The 13,161-nt window shown below is 43.8% G+C and overlaps 1 protein-coding gene across 1 annotated transcript in view; it reads left to right on the top strand.

Annotated features, from left to right (window-relative positions):
- SPATA6L (spermatogenesis associated 6 like) overlaps positions 1 to 12,295 on the top strand; it is a 38,749-nt gene extending 26,454 nt beyond the window's left edge. Inside the window, exons 8-13 of the mRNA XM_014460381.2 lie at positions 874 to 976; positions 3,382 to 3,416; positions 4,265 to 4,461; positions 6,673 to 6,766; positions 7,748 to 7,850; positions 12,080 to 12,295. Of these exons, the coding sequence (XP_014315867.1) occupies positions 874 to 976; positions 3,382 to 3,416; positions 4,265 to 4,461; positions 6,673 to 6,766; positions 7,748 to 7,837 (519 nt within the window). The 3' untranslated portion in view covers positions 7,838 to 7,850; positions 12,080 to 12,295. The remainder of the gene's footprint in view (positions 1 to 873; positions 977 to 3,381; positions 3,417 to 4,264; positions 4,462 to 6,672; positions 6,767 to 7,747; positions 7,851 to 12,079) is intronic.
- The last annotated feature ends 866 nt before the right edge of the window (positions 12,296 to 13,161 follow it).

Below are 13,161 nucleotides of genomic sequence, written 5' to 3'. Positions count from 1 at the left end.
CTTTTTAATATTCATAAGACTTTTTTCCTACAAAGTCATAGTCATACTGTAGTATATACAGATTAGTTTCTCAACATATACAATTAATATTACATTAGAAGCATTTTTTATTATTTGCTATTCTTCATTAACATCAGTCCATGTTCTAGGTTCATGACTTATTCTCCAGTCGTTCTTATAACTCCAGAAGTTAACTGTTGATAATGTAAAGTGTGATAATTTGACTTACAGTCATTACTGGTGATGGTTGGTGGTATTTGAACACAAAACCCTGTTTGCAAGATCATGTTGGTCCCATTTATGACAATAATGGTCAACTTAAGTAATAGAAATCGTAGTCACCACTGATTCTTTTTTTCAAGGGTATAGACACTCAGATTGGTCTGGAATGTGAAAGACCGAACTGTGTGACCTTGTGGTAATTCCCAGGCTAGCACTGCCCAGACTGTTCAGGAACATGAAACTCTTTTATTTATTTATTATTTATTTATTTGATAGTATTAAAGATATCTTTTCAGCACTGCCCCCCCCCCCCTTACCTCCCTTGTCCTGTTTTAAAAGAATGCAAAATTAGCTTCACTTGGTCTCTTCTGGGCTTGACTTACCAGTGGTTAGGATGTAACTTGTGCCCATCGTTATTTCTTTATGCTAACATTCAGCCCATCTCTTCGTGTTAGCCTTGGTGAAGAGAGGGACAAACAGCTTCCCCCTATCGGGATAACATTTAACGTACATTGAGCCTGTGATTTAATTTGTTCCCAACTTCCTTTTCTCACTTGCATGACTGACGGGGAGAAAGGCACTACAGGTAATGTGGAGAGGGTAATACAAGCCACGGTGGGTTTATGTCTTATTTCTCTCCTTTTCTTTCAGGTGGACAGTGCAAAGCCCTTTGGTGAGGACATTTCAGAGCATTATTCCCGGAAGTCTAGAAGAAAATCTAAGTTTCCAAACTTTCCCTTTCCCATGAGAAGAGGTACTCAAGTTTCTTGTCATTCCTGTGTATTTCTCTATGGGAGCAAATGCATCCTACTTCTAAATCTTTCATTCTGCGGAATGTTTTCTTTGGGAACTTGGAGTTTAATTCTCAAGTACTCTCCAGCGGTGGAGTTTCCAGGGAAGGAGTTCCTACCGAGCAGAGTCAGCAGAGAAGCTGTTTCAGAAGCTGTTTCACCAGGGCACCCACTGTGCTCTGGTTGCATTCATTTCCTGGCTGGGCTGGAAAAGCAGAGAGCAGTTTATTCTGGTGTGAACTTCTTGCAAATGCACCATTAATAGCCAACAAATAAGACTCGCCATTTCTGTGGATGGGAAAGAGCAGGGGATTGGTGATCAGAAGAGTGTATAACACTTGCTTTACAAGATTCCATGTTAGCGAGGAGGGGAGCCAACTCTATCTGAAGCAGTTAGATTAAGGCAGGGGATCGCAAACTGTCAGGTGTCAGGACCCTTTTGCATTCTTCTTTAAAAAAATGTTTTTATTGACTTGAGAGGGAGAGGGAGGGAGGGAGAGAGGGGGGAGAGAGAGAGAGAGAGAGAGAGAGAGAGAAAAGAGAGAGGGGGAGAGAAAGAAACATTGATGTCAGAAAAAAACATTGACCTGTTGCCTTTCCCACAAACCGTGACTGGGGATCAAACCTAAAACCTGAAACCTGGGCATGTGCCCTGACCAGGAATTGAACTGTGACCTCCTGGTTAATAGATCGATGCTCAACCACTGAGCCATGCCAACCAAGGACCGAGTACAATTTGACACAGAAAGTGCTTTATCACCTCTGACATTTAATTTAAGTCGTTTGGTTTGAAGATCACCTGGGTAGCCTATAAAGGCAGCGCTGCCTTCCCTATTACTGGGAAACCAAGCAACAGCAAATGTCCTTTCCCAGAGAGGACACCTTGGGCTTAATGCTGGCCCAATTATGATAGCACTCATACATCACAGTGGTCTCGGCCTTTATCTGTTCTTAATCCTGGCAGGTGGAGATGTAAGGTTCCAGAGAGGTTACAGAATGTGTACAGGTCACATACCAAGTTTTTGGCAAACCTACATTTAGAAAAGACGTTCAGACCTCTGGGCTCAGATCCTGTAGCTTCCAAGCCAGACCTTTGCTTAGGTCACTGTCAGCTCATTCATCCAGGCCTAAGGTAGAATAAAGCAGTGCTTCTCAAATTTGAATGTGCATTTGAATCACCCCGGGATCTTGTTAAACTGCAGATTCTGACTCAGTGGGGATGGGGTGAGGGCCTGTGATCTTTCTTTTCTAACAAGCTTCCAGGTGATACAGATATCACTGGTCCATGGACTGCATTTTGAGAAGCAAAGGAACAAAGGCAAGCCCCCTGGGGAAGTGAGCGCTCAACATCAGGCACAGGGGACTCTAGGGCAGGTTTGTGGCTATAGCTGGGAAGGGCCTTAGCACTGCTGATTCCCTGCTCAGCTGGAGAAGAGAGCTTCTGGGACAAGAGGGACACATATATATGCATGCCCAGAGGATGTGACAATTGCCAGGCTTTAAAATCCCCTTTTATAGCTTCCTTTTTACTGCCAGTGGCACAAGGGGAATCAGCAATTCAGGAAAAGTTCCTTGTCACTGCTTAGGCCCCAGTCATGGGGGGGAGGGAGTGGGGGGCAGCGGCAGTGGGGGGTGGTGGGGTGGTGGGGAGAGCACGGTGGCCATAGCATGGCCTTGCAAATATTCATTTCAAAAGCATTTCTTTTTTCTCAACCTGGAAAAATCCAGTTTAATCTTGGTTTCGTATGTATATTAATATATTCACTTTCTAGTCCTTCTTACCATTCTCTGGCATTAGATCTACTTACGTATTATGAGTATTTAGGGTAATCCTAATGATTTATACTTTTGGTGCATCGTGTTTCTGCAAGCTCTTGCATATCCATTGTCTCAACCTAACATTTATGTCTACCTTGGACAAGTATACTCAAGAATTTCTGCATAAATAAGATTCCACAAAAACCAAATGTGAAAGGAATGGCAGAAGAGGAAGAGTATATGCATTTTATATTTGAGCCACACGGCTTTCTTGTAGGCTTCCAGGCTGTTGAAGGGTTACTGAACTTACTGCTTCACTTTAGACTCTCTTTTACCCTTCCCGTAGCCATGCGTGCTATGGGAAGTCATGGATAATATAACCTCATTGCTGAGCTCAGGAGGACAGAAAAACTCGGAGAGAGAGTTGCTGTGACTCAAGGGAGTTTAAAAAGTGATAGTGTAACTTACAAGGGAGCATTTACTAGTAAGTTCTATCATAATTCATTCATTGTGTAATATTTTTGTACTGCTGTGGAATAAGTGTAACAGCAGTTTTTAGGGGTAACTGATAATAATGAGTCATTGAATCACCTGTTCCTCTTTCTTCTAGCTTCTTCTCTTGACAGCCTTGCAGCTAACGTAAAGGTAATTTTAGAAGTAGCATTAGTAAAATAACTTATTTCCAGCTATCTAATGTTAATTACTGTGCTTCCGCCAAGGAGTGGTGAGAAGTATACTTCTAGCCAGTGCTGCTTATGGAATTGCTACAGTTAAATTGGAGTTTAAAAGGTGCCCTGGCTCCACTGTCTGCTTTGCTTCCACTTGTTTGTTCCCTCATAAACACTTTTCTTTTTCATCTGTGGGATGAATCAGGAGTGAGGGCATATGTAGGCCCAATACCTACTTTTATCAGTAGGATTTTCATTGCTTTTTCTTCAATCAAATACTTTTAGACATAGTGGTGATAAATCACTTGTTCTTGAAGTTTAATTGGCTTTCCAGGTGAAGAGGTAAAGTTCTGTATTAAATGGATATATGCAAAGAAAACGGAGTATACTGTGCTTCTTATGCCAGAGCATTTAAATATTTTGTTTAAAAAGGGAATCTTTCTAGCGGGTAAAAAAAAGAAAGAAAGAAAGAAAGAAAGAAAGAAAGAAAGAAAGAAAGAAAGAAAGGAAGAAAGAAAGGAAGGAAGGAAGGAAGAAAGAAGGAAATCTTTCCCAAACCCAGTAATCTCCAGGCCTCCCAAATTTAAGTTCAGAGCATGAATTTATTTTGGCTTGTTAACTCATGCCAGACATAGAGAATTTTAGTTATCTCTCCTTGACCTCTTCTCCTGAGCATTTGTCTTTAGTCTTCTCTGCACACCCCCATCCCAGGGCGGGTATTCTATCCTTCTCACAATTCTCTTCCTTGTCCCACCCAACCCCAGCTTTGAATTAAGCAAACAAAAGCAAAACTATAACTAAAAAATAATGCACATTGTCACACAGGTTATCAAAGAGCCAGATGAACGGATTTTTTTAAGGCATCAATCACCATCACCGTTGTGTCCGAGAAAGTTTAGAAAGCCCTCGCCCAGTTACAGTAACCAAGGGGATGAGGATTTCCACCTGGGAACTTCATTCTCCACCTCCCGGCACTCCAGGTCTCCCAGCCCTCCTCTGGATCAGTGCCTGCTCCGAGGAAGGTCAGCGGCAAGCGCCCGTCTCTTTGCGTGAAGAGTGTCTGTGTTCTGGCAGGAGGAACGCCAGGTCACCTCACCAGTTTGCTTCCTCAGGGACATTCAGCTGGGGACCCCTTGATCTAAAAAATTATTATTTCTTTAAATGTCTTCCCCAAAGTAAAAATTCTGCCTTTCTCTTGCCTCTGGAAAATATATCTCAGGGTGTTTGTTGGGAATGGGATAGACAGCTAACTTGACATAAGTGCTATTTATCCATTTTTAGATGTTATGCATTTTAAAACTCAATCTTTTGATTTCACCAGTATAACAGTAGTGTTCACTATTTAAATTTAGGAAATTACAGAAAAAAATAAGTGAAAAAAAGATCACCCATAGTCCTGTCACCTAAAGACAAACATTAACAACACCTGAATATATTTTCTTTCTCTTTTTCTAGACATGGTTTCCTGGTTTGTTTATATTATTGTTACAAATTTTAAAAACTGTGATTGCATATGTCCGGAGGGCAGGCCAGAGAGGAACAGGAACCTTGATTTTCCAAATTGCACTCTCTAGTCTCATGATTAACCATCTGGTTTGCCTAGGACTGTCCTGTTTTAACCCTGACAGTCTGGCATTCTGGGGAAACCCCTTAGTCCCAGGCAAACCAGGGCAGTTGATCACCTTCGATCCAGGGAAGTGGCACCAAGGATAATATTAGTGAGATAGTGGTTTTGAGTAAAGGATACGCAGTCTGCTTTACTTTGCAATATTAGTGATGAGAATAAGGTAAGTCCTTATATCACAATAACACAGTTGCTTACAAAGGGACTCAGTAAGTATCTCTAAACAAGATTTTCATAATCTATTTGCTATTTCTGCATCAGAATTTAAGAGCTCATACCCACCCCCTCCCAAAAATGAATGAATGAATTCAATCACCCAAGAAATATTTATTAAATACCTACCATGATATTCAATACCTATGAGGCCCTAGGACAGTGATGGCGAACCTATGACACTCGTGTCAGAGGTGACACGCGAACTCATTTTTTTGGTTGATTTTTCTTTGTTAAATGGCATTTAAATATATAAAATAAATATCAAAGATATAAGTCTTTGTTTTACTATGGTTACAAATATCAAAAAATTTCTATATGTGACACGGCACCAGAGTTAAGTTAGGGTTTTTCAAAATGCTGACACGCCGAGCTCAAAAGGTTCGCCATCACTGCCCTAGGATGAACTATTAACCTAAGAGTTTCAGTCCCAATTTCAGGCTAGGAGTAGAAAGAGACATGAATCAAATAATGACAAAATATCCACGAGGAGAAGTGCTATCAGTAAGGGGCAAATGAACTCTAAGTGCATAAAATAGGGAAGCGGACTCCCTCTCCATGAAGGGGATCAGGAAGGACCTTCCAAGAAATCTTGAACTGAGCTCTGGAGGGTGGGTAGGAGTTACAGGAGTGGGGATGGGCTGGAGGTGGCGGCCTCCTAGGCAGAGCGAGCAGGGCTGGGAAATGTCTCCGGAAGGAGAAAATGCTTCATGTTCGAGGAACTGGAAGATGCTGTAAGACCTGTGGTTAAGGTTGGGTCTGACTGGCCTAAAGTCAGTGAGATAGCAAATAAAATTCTGAAGGTGGAAAACAATGGGATTAAATTTGGTATTAAAATTTTTGGATTAAATTCTTAAATGTCAAAGCAAGATTTGTTCTTTAGAGAAATATCTAAAACACATAGTAAAGGATGAAGAGGAAAGTCACTCACAGCCAAACCCCCAAACACAAGCCATTCTGAACACTGTGGTGGTTTTTATTCCCAGAGATGGCCTATGCACAGGTTTAATAAAGACATTGAAACCACACTGTACACTATTTTTCATGGTGCTGCATTTTTCTTACTATTAAGTTATAAACATCAACCCATACTGTTATGTACTCTAACTATCCTTTTGTTAAAAAAATATATATTTCATTGACTTTTTACAGAGAGGAAGGGAGAGGGATAGAGAGTTAGAAACATCAATGAGAGAGAAACATCGATCAGCTGCCTCCTGCACACCCCCTACTGGGGATATGCCCACAACCAAGGCACATGCCCTTGACCGGAATCGAACCTGGGACCTTTCAACCTGCAGGCTGACACTCTATCCATCGAGCCAAACCGGTTAGGGCTCTAACTATTCTTTTTATTAGCTGCATAATACTTCACCCTGTTTAATCCGTCCAACAGGTTCCACCCTGGATCTCAGTCCACAGGGAAGAAGATCCATGAAAGGGTATGCAATCTTCTGACATCGCACAGAGCTCGGCAACACCTAAACAAGGTTAGGGCTTCTAGCAAAACTACATCTTTGCTGACAGAATAAGATGGGCCCTGGGACTTAAGAGTTTAGCATGAGAGGCAGACACGAATCAAGTAATCACAGAAATAAATGTAAAATTCTGTGACACTGACCAAGGAGGTACATGGTGTCCTGGGAGTGTAAGAAAAGGGGTACTTGACTTGGTTGGGAGTCAGGGTGGGCTTCCTGCAGAAGAGACAGTGGAACACCTACTGAGCAATGAGCACAGTGTGCGTCAAGAGGAGGTCCTGCAGCAGGAGGGAGCAGGGGCCTTTCAAAGGACTAAGAGAAGGTAGTGTAACTGGCCCCAAGCACATTCCCTCCCACCGGAATTCCATTCCCACACACAGGAATTCTGGTCCAGGGGAGAATCCAGAGAAGTGTGTGTGGTCTGTGTAAGGCCACAGCATGGAAGAAAAGTTTTCCTGAAAACTGTTGAACAAACTCAAAAAGAGTCTGGGGGACTCTTCCCCCTCCCTACATGGGAGTCAGTTCTGTGGGACTCTTTCCCTCTCCCCATGTGGGAGTCTGTACTTATTCTTCGATAAATTTCCACCTTTGCTATAAAAAAAAAGAGTCTGGAGGTTTTGCTAGGAGTAAATGATAGATTTATTCAAGGGTCCTAGAGTTTGCAAATTGGGAACACGAAAGAAAGAAAGAAAGAAAAAAAGAAAGAAAGAAAGAAAGAAAGGAAGGAAGGAAGGAAGGAAGGAAGGAAGGAAGGAAGGAAGGAAGGAAGGAAGAAAGAAAGAAAGAAGAAAAGAAAGTAAGGGAAAAAAAAGAAGTTACACTGAGAAGATAGTAACTGGAGTTTGCAAATTGTAACTTCTTCATATATGTGAACCCCACATATACAGCGTATATGGGATTCATAGACCTCTTAAATGCAAAACTATACATCTTGTTATCATTGATCTATATTACATTATGAATAATGCAACTGCTGCATTTGTTTTGTTATAGGAAGATTTTATCTCTGACGTAAATTATACCCTTGAAAGACCAAGCTACCCTCTGAAGAACTACCCAGTGCATGCACAGAGATATTTTTAAGCTGATGTCTTATGTAAGTAAGCAGCTTAAGTGCTGCTTATTATGGTTTTCTAAAATAATCTTAGTTTCCAGCAGTCAAAATGAGGTAACTAGAAAACGTTGTGGACAGGAGATGAGGGAGAGTCCTAAGAACCACATTCTTCCTTCACACAGTATAATAATGACAGAACATATGTGGGTCTGCCAGCTCTCTCTCTCTCTCTCTCTCTCTCTCTCTCTCTCTCTCTCTCTCCCTCTTTCAGCTCCTTGAACACAAGCTTTTTCTGCTGTGAGGCCTTTGCACATGCTTTTTCTCTCTGTCTGGAATACTTCTCTCCTCCCCTACCCCCCACTTTTTTGAATACTTCTTCCCTATCCTACTTGGGTCACTTCTATTTACCCTTCGAGTCTCACGGTGTTCTATGACACTCCCTCCCCCTCTGATGCATACCTTCTTTAGTGCCCTGCACTTTCATAAAGTGTGACACAATTTGTTGTTCTATGTTTATATGGGTTGATTGCTTAAAAGTCTGCCTCTTCTACTTAAGTGAAACCTGTCTCTCCTGCTCCCTGTTTCATAGCCGGCATGTAGTGCCCGACAATGGGATCTCGTTTAACTCAGCCACACATGCCAGGCTTGTGGCCTCAACAAGACTCCCACTCCCACTCCCTACCTGCCGCTGTCTTTGTTTCAGATGACTCCCCACTGTGGTTGGTGCTCAGTAAATATTTTTTGAGTGAAGGTTTAATGAGGGAATGAGGTAGCTCCAGAATTCAGATAAGTGGCAAGTATAGAGTGGGGTATTGTCATTTTTCAGGTATTCTCTTCTTTTCCATTTCTAGCCCAGGACCCAGATAACACTAGGTCTTCATTATCAAGTCCTTCCTGAGTGCCAGGAACTGGCCCCAATACTTCACATCTATTAAATGAGTTAACATTTAATCCTCACAGTCCTGTGAAGTAGTTATTATCACTACCTCCATTTTACAGATAGGGAAACTGAGGCCCAGAGCACTCAGGTGCCTTGCTCAAGGTGACATGGCTAGTGGGTGGCACAGCTGGAATGTGAACCTGGGTATGAGTCTGGCTCCAGCGCCCACGCTGTGAACCATTGCCTTCTAGTGCTTCTCCAAACCTCGAGTGTGTGATAGGAGAACCTGGGGAGAAAGACAAAGAGAGCCCTTTGGAACCCCAGGAGAGCTGGTCTCCCACAAGGATCCTATGGTGCTGTATTAGGAAGTCCCTCATTCTAGCCACTTCAAAATAATTACGAGTCTTTTTAAACAATAAAGGAGTGTAGGATGACATGCTAAGTTTTTACTTAGTTAGGGTCAGGCTCCCAGGGTTGGCCAGGACTCCCCGCCTTCAGTGCAGAGGAATGTGGAGGACAGCTCAGTAATTGCCTAGTCTGCAGGCTTCCACCTTAGGACGTTCTGCTTGGTAGATTAAAGGATGGATTCTGGGCCACTTAATGTCCCGTAGCCAAAACAGCCATCTAGGCATTTATTAGGTGGTTATTCGGAACATAACCCACATAATTACCACTTAGGGAACACGGCCACATAATTGCCAAATGCCAGATTGCGTCGAATTTCAACATAGGTGGTGGCATCGAGTTACAGAGAGTCCTGGAACAGCGGGTATGTGCACACTGATGTGAGGGGATAGAGCGAAGGTGAGAAAAGAATGAGTAAATTCTGCCTTACAAAATGGGTTTCCGAGGTAACCTGAGATCCATGCCAATGGCCTCTACCCCCGCTTGCTGGGTCATGGATGGGTCATGGATTCCTGGTGAGGCAGGGGGCCTGGAGGGCTGTGTTAGCGAAGGTTTTCATGCTTATTAAAAAACCCAGGTGGCGTTGACTGTCTTGAGCACATAGAGCATTTATTAGAAAGATGCCGAGTATCACAGTGAATCCAGAGAAGACCCAGATAAGTAGGGCCAAGCAGGTAACGCTGGGCAGCCGCAGTCACGCCACGAGTTGGGAATACAGTCCCGGAGAGGAGCGCTCGGCAGAAGACCCGGTGGGTTTCCAGGGCACGCCTCCTTCCCTGCTGCTGTTTTACAAACAGTGCTGCACGAACATGCCACACGTCCTAATAGCCGATCCCTCCCACCCCAGAGTAAGCCCCTGGGTTCTCATCTCTGGAATGGAATGTTTTGTCAGACATCGCAGAAACGATACTGTTAACAGAGAAGGTGCTGTCAGTATTCAGCTAACACACTGACTCAAGATACTAATATGCTTGATCATTGGCCACCCCAAATCCTGCTTTGAACCTTTTTTTCCCCGCTGGGGGCGCTCACATCCCACTTCCTGGCACCAGTCACTGAGGGATTGGAGGGCAGCACCGGTTCTTGTCCCTCTCCCACCTTCTCTACTTCTGCTATTTCACTGGTGATCAGCCTGTCCTCTCCTGGTTTCCTAGTGATCTCAAGATTCGGGGGGAATTGAAAAAGTTGAGTCTTGCCACAGAGAGGCCAGGGACTCTTGAGCCAACAAATACGGAGTCCGATTGTCTGACCAGGGAATGGGTAGAAGAAAGGAGTCAAAGGGGTTGGGATATATTTCTTCTTATTCTGGATGGTTTGGGATTTGATATTTTTGATATTAAGTAGATGATCCCTTGTATATTTTTAAGTGGTTAAAATGGTGAACTTTGTGTTATGTGAATTTTATCACAAAAAAATTCCCATAAGTGCACACATACACATGCACACACACACTCTTCCCAGCTCTCTTAGAAGCTTGATTGCCTCTGTGTCCTTGTTCTTCCCAAGTGTGTGAGCTGATCTCCCGTGTCCAGTGTGCGCTCACTGAGATGCCACTCAGAAGGATGGGCTTGTGAGGCCCTCTTCTGTGAAACCTCTGGGTCCCTCAGGAGGAGCCAGGGCCTCTGCCACTTGCTCCTCCGCACGCCTCCACTTGTACTTGTTTCCCTCAGCCTGTGCTGTAATTGGGTTTCCTATGAGCACTCCCCCAAGAAGGGGACAGAGGACGGGAGGGCAAGTCGCTAGGAAGGGAGGGGAGACTGACCACAGGGCACCACCTCTGGCCCCAGGAGTGTTCCACTCCTGTGAGCAGTGTCCTGTGATCCATTTCCACCACCACAGCTGGCCTTCAGGGGGAGCTAGTCCACCTGTAATGCTCCCACCCCGACGGTGAGCCAGGAAACCAGGCACAGACAAGAATGATAGAATAAACTTTTCTAGAATTAAAGAATAGCCAAAAGGAGATAAGCCAAGAAAAGAAAAAATAAATAAAGGACAACAATTAACTGAAGCACAGGTTTCTGATTCTGTCACCTTCAGCTCCTAAGATAGTGGCTAGTATGGCTTCGACCCTTACCTGTCTGCTGGCAGGCAGGAGCTGTTTTACTTCCACCCACAGGGCCCCCTTCGCCTCCAATACAACCAAAGCAAAAAGCAAACCAGACTACAGATTCTAAACTCCCACCTGGGGGACCCTCCCTCTTTGATTTGGTCAGCAGTTTCTGCGGGATTTGTCATTTGGTGGCTTGTGCGGATTGGCTCAATGGGTAATGATGCACCTCCCTTCATCCCAGAAGCTCCTGGTCCTGTCAGAGTCCAAGAGACCCCACAGGCTTGGCTGTGTCCCCGAATCACAAGGCAGACTCCTGAGTCAGCAGTCTTCCATAAATGGCAGAATCACGGGGAGGTGGGAGGGGTGCCCAGGCCCTACTTCAGACCAATTCAATTGGAATCTCTGCGGTAGTGCCCAGTATTTTTATAAAGGTCCTTTGGGGGATTCTGATGCACATTTAGGATTGAGAATCTCTGCAGTAGGCTGCCAGTGCCTGACGACGAGGGACTTGGAACACCCTCCAATCCCATACTGACCCCACTCCACCTTCAAAAATAATTGTTTCATAGAATAGAATTGATTGGGGGCATGGTTAACAGTTTAGCTCAGTGACACCTGACAATTTCCGCTCATTTACCGTGTGCCAAGGACTAGCCTAACGCCTCACAATGACACTCTCCAGAGGTGGCTCCTCTGCTGATCATCATACTCATATTATTCAAAGAGGTCAGGTCACTTGCCCGAGACCACACAGCTGCCTTGTCAGGCTCACAAATATTGCCTCACTCTGCACTGTGAGTGTAGAAGGGGCTCATACACCAAGTGATGAGAGAGAGAGAGAGAGAGAGAGAGAGAGAGAGAGAGAGAGAGAGGCCAAGATTAGGGTAGAATGAGATCATCTCCTTGGTCCTGTTGACTGTTGGCTCTTTTTCTCAGTCCCACCTGTAGGGGAAGCTGAAAGAACGCTGGAGGAGCATCATGAAGAACTCCCTCATCCAGACAACTGGCACGTCCTTAGGGAAACGAACAACAATTGTTTGTTATGTGTATGGAGTTGCTGGTCTCTAATCCCCTTTAAATCAAACCCTGTACTCAATCTTTTGTACCCAGCTAAGAGTCGTTGATTAAAGTCTTCGTCGTTTGGGGCTCAGATTTTCTTGTCAAGCTGGAACATTTGTGTTTTATTTGGTTTGTTTTGAGCTTGAAATAGAAAAATAGCAATAGTTGAGTGGTAGGTGCTTGGAAAGTACTACTTAGATTTCTACTGAAAATGTCAAGATGCCTTTTCAATGTTCCTCATTTGGGCAGTGGAGTGTCCTTGAAAAGTTCTCTTTCTCTCTCTCCCCCTCTTTCCCTCCCTTCTTTCCTCCTTGATTCCCTTCCTTCCTCCCCTTCTCCACCCCCCCTTTCTTTCCAAATCAACTTACAGTTTGCATGAGCTAGAGGAAGTTGCTATTTAGAGGAATAACCCAATCAATCTTCTAGGAAAAGGTTTTCTCTTTTTGGTAAATCTGCTTTTTGTGTTGTTCATTTGTTTTTTAGTGTTAGGCTTGATGTACCTGAAGTTCACTGAACACCTAGGAAGAGGGAGGATTGTATCTGGACAATTCAGATCTTGCTTTAAAGGTTTAATTTCTATAATACATTTGTAGGAGGAGGCTAATTTCTTTGGACCATCGTTTAAACATTTTTTTCTGTCACTACCCCTCCGTTTGTTCAGCGATTCTGAATAAATTCACATGAGAAATAACAGCTTCCTCAAATAGATCTACTTGAAGTCAATAGGCTCTGTAAACATGATTGCCAAAACTGAATTTAAAATCGGTTAGAGCCCTAGCTTGTTTGGCTCAGTGGACTGAGGAGTCCCAGGTTCGATTCTGGCCAAGGGCACATGCCAGGGTTGCAGGCTCAATCCCAGTAGTGGGGGTGCAGGAGGCAGCTGATCAATGATTCTCTCTCATCATTGATGTTTCTATCTCTCTCTCCCTCTCCCTTCCTCTCTGAAATATATATATATA

Source organism: Myotis lucifugus, unplaced genomic scaffold (genome assembly GCF_000147115.1).
Source record: "Myotis lucifugus unplaced genomic scaffold, Myoluc2.0 scaffold_130, whole genome shotgun sequence".
NCBI classification, from domain to species: Eukaryota; Metazoa; Chordata; class Mammalia; order Chiroptera; family Vespertilionidae; genus Myotis; species Myotis lucifugus.
Note: the sequence above shows the minus strand (reverse complement) of the source record. Positions and strands in the feature narration are given on the sequence as shown.